At 41.0% G+C, this 10,015-nt stretch overlaps 1 protein-coding gene across 1 annotated transcript in view; it reads left to right on the top strand.

Annotated features, from left to right (window-relative positions):
* sost (sclerostin) overlaps positions 1 to 3,980 on the top strand; it is a 5,675-nt gene extending 1,695 nt beyond the window's left edge. Inside the window, exon 2 of the mRNA XM_062055171.1 lies at positions 3,294 to 3,980. Within this exon, the coding sequence (XP_061911155.1) occupies positions 3,294 to 3,694 (401 nt within the window). The 3' untranslated portion in view covers positions 3,695 to 3,980. The remainder of the gene's footprint in view (positions 1 to 3,293) is intronic.
* The last annotated feature ends 6,035 nt before the right edge of the window (positions 3,981 to 10,015 follow it).

Below are 10,015 nucleotides of genomic sequence, written 5' to 3'. Positions count from 1 at the left end.
TATCATTAATACTGTTTATTTATACGGTGTATCATTAATACTCTTTATTTATACGGTGTATCATTAATACTCTTTATTCATACGGTGTATCATTAATACTGTTTATTTATACAGTGTATTATTAATAATGTTTATTTATACAGTGTATCATTAATATTGTTTATTTATACGGTGTATCATTAATACTGTTTATTTATACGGTGTATCATTAATACTGTTTATTTATACTGTGTATTATTAATACTGTTTATTTATACGGTGTATCATTAATACTGTTTATTTATACGGTGTATTATTAATACTCTTTATTTATACGGTGTATCATTAATACTGTTTATTTATTCGGTGTATCATTAATACTGTTTACTTATACGGTGTGTCATTAATACTGTTTATTTATACAGTGTGTCATTAATACTGTTTATTTATACAGTGTATCATTAATACTGTTTATTTATACGGTGTGTCATTAATACTGTTTATTTATACGGTGTATCATTAATACTGTTTATACGGTTTATCATTAATACTGTTTATTTATACGGTGTGTCATTAATACTGTTTATTTATACGGTGTGTCATTAATACTGTTTATTTATACGGTGTATCATTAATACTGTTTATTTATACGGTGTATCATTAATACTGTTTATTTATACGGTGTATCATTAATACTGTTTATTTATACGGTGTATCATTAATACTGTTTATTTATACGGTGTGTCATTAATACTGTTTATTTATACGGTGTGTCATTAATACTGTTTATTTATACGGTGTATCATTAATACTGTTTATTTATACGGTGTATCATTAATACTCTTTATTTATACGGTGTATCATTAATACTGTTTATTTATACGGTCTATTATACGGTATATTATTAATGTCACCTGATCACTGACTTATATGTGACCTGATCACTGACTTATATGTCACCTGATCACTGACTTATATGTCACCTGATCACTGACTTATATGTCACCTGATCACTGACTTATATGTCACCTGATCACTGACTTATATGTCACCTGATCACTAACTTATATGTCACCTGATCACTAACTTATATGTGACCTGATCACTAACTTATATGTGACCTGATCACTGACTTATATGTCACCTGATCACTGACTTATATGTCACCTGATCACTGACTTATATGTCACCTGATCACTAACTTATATGTCACCTGATCACTAACTTATATGTGACCTGATCACTAACTTATATGTCACCTGATCACTGACTTATATGTCACCTGATCACTGACTTATATGTCACCTGATCACTGACTTATATGTCACCTGATCACTGACTTATATGTCACCTGATCACTAACTTATATGTCACCTGATCACTGACTTATATGTCACCTGATCACTAACTTATATGTCACCTAATCACTGACTTATATGTCACCTGATCACTGACTTATATGTCACCTGATCACTAACTTATATGTCACCTGACATATGACATATAAGTCAGTGATCAGGTGACATATAAGTTAGTGATCAGGTGACATATAAGTTAGTGATCAGGTGACATATAAGGTCACTTTGCTGATAAGAATGATGCAATAATGTGATTGATCACAAATCAAAAATGTAAACAAAATAATATTTAAAAGGTTTATGAGATGACTGTTTTATTTTATTTTATTTTTTGTATTTAATAATTTGCTCCAAAATGCATGAAATTGTTCTAATCATGAATTATTCTTTGTTATTACTTCTTTGCACTGAATGTACACAATGATACAATATATTTTACTTGAACTTTTCCCTTTTTAAATATTCAAATCAAATACAAATATTATAAATTATATTAATTATAATCAAATAATAATGCATGGAAAATATTTCATTGGGAGGGAAAAGTTGACTTTTAGGGTCTTTTTTCTTTTCATCCTGCAATGTTTGACTTGAAGTATTCATCACAACTTGATTATTGATCATCTTAATACAACTCACACTTTGTCAGCTCCAATGTGACACACACACACACACACACACACACACACACACACACACACACACACACACACACACGCACGCACACACACACACACACACACACATACATGTCTTGCCTACTTTGTGTGGACCCACGTTTGGTTAGTAGGTTGTGAGGGCCCCCCTTTCCACTATAGCTAGAATGATGTAAACAAATATATCTAGCACTAGATGGGAGTAGAGAGTTGCAACCTCACTTCAGAATGCACAACACTCAAAGTAAAACAAATATTTGACTTCTGTAGTTGTGAGGAGCAGACAAATGTCCTCACAAGTCAAAAGGTCCTCAGAGAAAGGGTGGCTTGTCAAGGATGGTGAGACAAGTACACACACACACACACACACACACACACACACACACACACACACACACACACACACACACACACACACACTCCTGCTATTAGTCAAGCTGCGCTAGCTAACGAGCGATTGCAGCAACATGTCGTCGCTAACAGAAAACAGACCACTTCTTCTTCTTCGGGGAATAGCTTGAAATTTCTCTTGAAATGCTCCGCTGCCTTGCCAGAATGTTCCCCACCTGCGACTCGCTAAGTGTCATGGCTTTATGACAGCAGTGTGAAGACTTGACCTGCTCCAACAACTGACACGCGCGCTAACGTGCTAGCGTGAGTCATGGCTACAAGATGGTGTTCTCAAAGCAGAGCCCTTTTGTTTGTTTTTGTGAAGCCGCTACAGAGGAAAGTAGATCCTCTCTGCTTCTTGCTGGTAAAAGACAACAACAGGAAGTGAAGATGATGTCACCTGGTCTCCAGTCAGCCTAACTTTATTGCAGTGACTTCATGCCGTGGACTTAGGGCTGGGCCATAAAACGATATCAATAGGCATCGCCTTCAACACAATCCGTATCAGTTAAAAATGTGTTGGATAAAATGTTGGATTTTTACGCTTCTTGGTGGCAAGAAAGGTGAAGAATGGAAACAAGGTGGAACAAAACACTCTCTGGTAAGGCAGGAAGTGATCACGTGACACGCTGACAGCCAATCAGGTGACAGTATCAACTATCAACTTAACACAACCTGACAAAGTTTTGGCTTTTGTAATATTCAAATATTTACTGCATAACAAAAATAGTGAAATAAGGATAAGATGGCAAATTCATGTTACACAGCCGTTAGTTCCTGGCACTGCGGAAAGTAGTTCCTCTCAGGATCGCCACATGGAGTCCAGCTTTAAAAAGGACGGACTAGTTTGCTGGCATGCTTAGAGATGAAAGGGAGTATCATAAGCGTTAACATCCCATCTCCCTTGCAGGCGCCTCGGAGCTGAGCTGCCGGGAGCTGCGGTCCACGCGCTACGTGGCAGACGGGCCGTGCCGCAGCGCCAAGCCGGTGAAGGAGCTGCTGTGCTCGGGCCGCTGCATGCCCTCGCACCTCCTGCCCAACTCCATCGGCCGCGCCAACTGGTGGAGGAGCGGCGCCTCAGACTACCGCTGCGTGCCGGCGCACTCGCGCACCCGCCGGCTGCGGCTGCACTGTCCCGACGGCGGCACCCGGACTCACAAGGTCCGCGCCGTGACCTCCTGCAAGTGCAAGCGCTTCCGGCCGCACCACAACCGGTCCGAGGCCAAGGAGGTTCCGCGCGGGAAGAAGAACGGCCGCCCGGCTCGGGAGCGCGGCAAGAACGCCACGCCTCTGACCGGCAACTCGTACTGACGCCCGAGGGGGGAAGACGCTCCGGTTGACCGACACGGCGCCCTCTGGAAGAGGAGACTTTCTACTCCACAGTTCATAAGCTAACTGCTGGCTCGACTTTTACATGACGGACCTTCCAAGTCGGGACGAGGAGACGTGGACTCTGACATAAACCTGTGACCAAGGAGACGTGGTCTGGACTCTGATATAAACCTGTGACCAAGCAAACACCCGCTAGCTTTAAGGCGCTCCAAAGGAACTGTAATCCATCTGCTTCTGCCTAGACGGGACGCTGGCAGCTCGGGGTGGGGGGTACTGTCATGCTTGGGTGGGGGGTACTGTCATGCTGCGGTGGGGGGTACTGTCATGCTGGGGTGGGGGGTACTGTCATGCTGGGGTGGGGGGTACTGTCATGCTGGGGTGGGGGGTACTGTCATGCTGCGGTGGGGGGTACTGTCATGCTGGGGTGGGGGGTATTGTCATGCTGGGGTGGGGGGTACTGTCATGCTGGGGTGGGGGGTACTGTCATGCTGGGCTGGGGGGTACTGTCATGCTGCGGTGGGGGGTACTGTCATGCTGAGGTGGGGGTACTGTCATGCTGTGGTGGGGGGTACTGTCATGCTGGGGTGGGGGGTACTGTCATGCTGGGCTGGGGGTTACTGTCATGCTGCGGTGGGGGGTACTGTCATGCTGGGGTGGGGGGTACTGTCATGCTGTGGTGGGGGGTACTGTCATGCTGGGGTGGGGGGTACTGTCATGCTGGGCTGGGGGTTACTGTCATGGTGGGGTGGGGGGTACTGTCATGCTGGGGTGGCTTCAATAGGCCCCCCGTCAGCGGTCCACAGGGCCCTCCAAACCCCAAGGCATTCTCAGCCAAGCCTGCGAGAGACCAAGGAGACCACCCTGGACCGGACCTAGCAGAACATTCTGTCAATAAGACGCGTTGGCTCCTCTTCTGTCCTATCTTCACCTCGACCGTGACGTTCCCTGCCCAGACCGGGAGCGAGGCCTAGACCGGGAGCGAGGCCTAGACCTGGAGCGAGGCCTAGGCCACTCCCACGGACGGTTGAACGGCAAACTGCATATTTATTTTCTATTCCCATTATTTATGCCACCTTGTGTAGTGAATATTATTATTGTTAGCACCTAGAAATGTCCGCACGCTACATCAATAAAAGTCAATGCAGATCCATTTCATCAGTTTCTTCTTCTTCTTTGCCACCAGAACTTGGTCACGTTCGGGTTTTCCTCCCAGGTGTGCGTCTAAACCCGGGCTTTGTGTTTACATTTCACGGCGTTAGACCAAGTGGAACAACTTGTTCCACGTCAAGAAGTGCTACCTCAAACTACAGGAAGTGAATGCTAAACAATATGAACGTTCGTAGCTTAGCTTTGAGTTTTGTACCTCATTCTGTCTTCCATGAAGAGTTGTCAAGTACAAAAATGCTTGAATGAACTAAAAAGTCCGAATGTACAGAAACTTTCACCACTAGATGAGGCCCAAACAATGACAACAGGCTGTTAAGAATCGTTCCTTTGGGAAAGGCGATAGTGGTCTGGGGTTTGGACCGTGAAGACTTGAACATCACCATGGCGATGGCGATGGCGTCCACAGCAGCGTGAGCAAGAACAAAGAAAGACCGGGACACGTCTTCAGTCTTCATGTCCACAAGGAAGTTTCCTCCTTTCATCGGGCGCCAGTTTGGCTCCGTCCTCCTCGGCCCAATCAGCCCTGAAATCCTGGCGCAGGACTCGGGGACTCGTGTCCTCGGCCTACCCGGCTTAGGAGGCTTAGAGACCAGGATCACATGTCAGAAGTCCACGCCTAGGTCTGATGTTGACTTCCTGCTGGCTCGGACCACCAAAACCACAACACAAACATTTGCTTTCCTTTCACACTTTTGGCCCAAAACTGATGTGGTCTCTTCTGGGCTGATACTGATACCGATAAGCGATATATTCATGCGCAGTCAAAGTTATGCAAGATGAATATTACACATCAGTAAACATCTGGACAAGACTTCAACTTCTTGTGGAACATTATTTGGTAGAAAGGTATGACCAGTGGTGACATCATTGTGTCTAACATCAACATTTCATTTATAAACATAAACAATCTCCTGGGAAAATATGACTTTTGTCTACATGACAATAACTTATCTACTCCATTTTAGACACTTGATGGATAACATTTTAATAAAGACTATACTGGGTTCCTTCCATATATATATATATATATATATATATATATATATATATATATATATATATATATATATATATATATATATATATATATATATATATATATATATAGTATACAGTTTACGTAAACCATGGTAATAATGAACAACAAATCAATGATTGAAGTGACAAACTCGCCATCCAAACAATACCCCGTTTGTTGACAAGCAGAAATGACGGCCATGGAAGAACATTCCATCTCTGCACTAAACAGAGGTAACAAAGTCCGGTGGAAAGATTCAAAAGAGCTGGCGTCAGAGCCGACAAAGTGCCGCCGCTAACTGCTAACGCTAACAAACACAGCTCTGTCGAAACCCTCGATGACGTCACACGTCACCTAGGCAACAGGCCCCGCCTTTTAAAAGGCGCTCTTTTATGAAACATCTCCCTCATGCGCATGCCAGATATTGCAAGTCTTTGTTTAAGTAGCGAATGAGTTACTCTCCCTAGTAATCCATTACATTTCTTTAAGAGTCATTCCGTGAGTAATTCAAGTAACGAGTAACTGTAATTCATTACTTTTTGAATGTCATTTTCAGAAGACTGGCAATAAATTGTAGCTTTCTGGTTTTTACCAGAGAACAAAATAAATCACATAAAAAAATGATGTTGACATTTTGTAAGTTTTTGTTTAGATGGCAAATGTTGACAAGTTTGAAAATGTTAAAAAAGTGAATTGAAGTCAAGTGGAGAAGATGATGTTGTTATGTTTGGAAATAACTGTCATGATCCGTGGTCCGGATCATGTTTTTGTTATGTTCTGTTCGTTTGGACTCCCTTAGTTCCTGTTTTTGGGCACCTCCTGGTTGCCATGGTTACTCATTGTGTTCACCTGTCTCTGATTAGTGCTCGCCCGCTCACCTGATTCCCCAGCACTAATCAGAGGCATTACTTAAGCTAGCCTTTGCCAGTCAGTCGCCATTGTTTGCTTCATGCAACCTGTCTACGTGAGTCTCTAGCAGGGGTCACCAACCAGGTCGCCCGTAAGGACCAGATGAGTCGCCCGCGGGCCTGTTCTAAAAAAAAAAAAAAAAATTTTTTTAAATTAAATCTACATAGAAAAAACACAAGATACACTTTCAATCAGTGCATCAACCCAAACAACCTCCCCCATGCACACTCATCCACACCCACTCACACAAAAGGGGTTATTTCTTTCTGCTACCAATATTCTGGTTCCCACAACATAGACAACACATCTGCAAGGGCCACAGTCCCTGAACACAACATAGACAACACATCTGCAAGGGCCACAGTCCCTGAACACAACATAGACAACACATCTGCAAGGGACACAGTCCCTGAACACAACATAGACAACACATCTGCAAGGGACACAGTCCCTGAACACAACATAGACAACACATCTGCAAGGGACACAGTCCCTGAACACAACATAGACAACACATCTGCAAGGGACACAGTCCCTGAACACAACATAGACAACACATCTGCAAGGGACACAGTCCCTGAACACAACATAGACAACACATCTGCAAGGGCCACAGTCCCTGAACACAACATAGACAACACATCTGCAAGGGACACAGTCCCTGAACACAACATAGACAACATATCTGCAAGGGCCACAGTCCCTGAAGCACACATGACTGTATAGGCTGCTGGTCCACTAACATTTTCATTAATTACTATGTTTTATGTAATTATTTTTATATTGTTTTACTTTCTTTTTTATCCAAGAAAATGTTTTTTATTTATTTATCTTATTTTATTTTATTTTTAAAAAAAGGGCCTTATCTTCAACAGACCAGGTTGTCAATGAAATTAGATTTGTTTAAAGGGTTTTTTAAAGCAGGCCCAGTCCAGATAATGTCCAAGTGGGACTCAGCAACACACACCTTCATTCATGTACACAGAAAAAAATTAGGGAACACAACAGATTGCATATAATTTATAAACAAAATTACATTTTCAAAATAAGCATTTATGTACAGTCCAGATTATGTCCAGGTCACTCAAATTAGGGAACACAACAACAGATATCATATAATCTATAAACATAATTATACTTTCAAAATAAGCCTTTGAGGACTTTTCATCTTTTTTTTAATGTTTTTTGGCATCATTATCGTTTTCAACCATGTAACTTTCTAAAGTTAGAAAATACTGAATAAATGTTTTAAAGAAAGTAATATTAAGTGAATATCTGTTTTTGGCCTTAAAAATAAACATTTTACCGAGTGCTCTAATTAAATGGACTAAATCATGATTGTCAATGAACTCTCCTAAAATAACAGAAACCACATTAAGCTTCATAAACAAACCAATCCTTAAACACATTTTTTCAACTTCCACCCAAAACAAAGACACAATATGACAATACCAAAACAAATGCAGGGTGGATTCAGGCTCCTGACAACAAAATCGGCAATCATCTGACTCTGTCATATTCCATCATTTTAACATTTTCCCTGTGGGTAAGAAGTTATAAATAATTTTAATTTGAAAATAACGATTTTGCACATAGATAGTGGTTTTATAGATTAGTTTGAATATGGCATCCCATGGCAACGGGCAGTCAAAAAAGTCCTCCCATTTTCCATTTGTGTTGTATGAGGCAGCCTTCAAAGATTTCTTTATTAAATAAAAATTATATATTTTTCTATTTATTTTAGTTCCTTTTTGCCAACTAGAATTTCTTATTAGAGGTTTACAAAGTAATAATTTAGTAGTTCCATAGTTAATTATTTGTTTCCATCTTTTCCCAATTACTCCAGTTAGTTGATAAAATGAAAAGCTTGAGCAAGCATCACCATACATAGCTCTAAATTCATCATACTTCATCATTTTACCATTCTCATTGATAATATCATTGACAAAAATGATTCCTCTTTCAAACATATTTTTCCAAAAGAAAGGCTTTCCATCTATTACAATATTAGAGTTCATCCATATTAACTGCTGCAAAATATTGTCTCTTTTTTCTGGCACATCAAATTGAAAACACCACCATGAGTGGATTGTTTCCTTTATGAACCCCGCCATGTTTCCCAGCAGACTCTCTGGGAGGGGATCACTTGTAAAAAAGGATACCATTTCTTTTGATACAGTACATGTTTTTTGTCCAACAGGACATTTGTGTACCACTCAATGTTTAAATACATCTTTGGAACAATTGATGCTTTTAAAGACAGACACATAGCTTCAAGGTTGAGAAGTTTCAGGCCCCCATATTCATACTCTTTGTACAAAACCTTTCTTTTAATCTTTTCTGGTTTGCCGTTCCAGACAAAATCGAAGACCCTCCGCTCATAAATCTTAAAAAAGTTTTGTGATGGAGCTGGTAATGACAAAAACAAATAAATAAATTGAGGAATAATTAACGAGTTGGCAATAGACATTTTACCATACAAGGTTAGGGATTTCCTTTTCCATAATTGCATAATTTTGTCCAGCTTTCTTAGTCGATTATTATTATTATTTCATGTCATAATTCCACGTGATTCTGGACATCTGTGATGGTGAATCTGTTGCAATTTGTTCATTGCATTATGGATAAAGAAGCTGAGCAAGCAAAGAAGAAAGTTGTCGGTGCGAAGCGGAGTATTTTGCGAGGGAAGTCAGCAACACAACACAGCCGGCGTTTCATTGTTTACATTCCCGAAAGATGCAGTCAAGATCGAAGAACTCGGACAACAGAGACTCTAACCAGGAGGACTTTGACTTCAATACACAGACGCGATACCGTGAGTACGCTTCCAAACATTTGATCGCTTGCTATAACTAGCTCGAGCTAGTAGCTAGGAGCTAGGAGCTAGGTTAATTTGTGTCATATTAAATATAAGCCTGGTTGTGTTGTGGCTAATAGAGTATATATATGTCTTGTGTTTATTTACTGTTGTAGTCATTCCCAGCTGAATATCAGGTCCCACCCGCGCGCTTCCAAACATTTGATCGCTTGCCCGTACGTGCGTGTCACGTACGTAACTTTGGTTAAATATATAAGCTTCATGAACCTTGGGTTAGGTGAACGGTCCTTTGGGCTGAGTGAGTGTGTGTGTTATGCAGGTGTTTGAATTGTATTGGCGTGTTATATAGACGGGATCCCGTCCATATTACCCGCTCGAGCTATAAGTA

This window comes from Entelurus aequoreus, linkage group LG08 (assembly GCF_033978785.1).
Source record: "Entelurus aequoreus isolate RoL-2023_Sb linkage group LG08, RoL_Eaeq_v1.1, whole genome shotgun sequence".
NCBI lineage: Eukaryota > Metazoa > Chordata > Actinopteri > Syngnathiformes > Syngnathidae > Entelurus > Entelurus aequoreus.
Note: the sequence above shows the minus strand (reverse complement) of the source record. Positions and strands in the feature narration are given on the sequence as shown.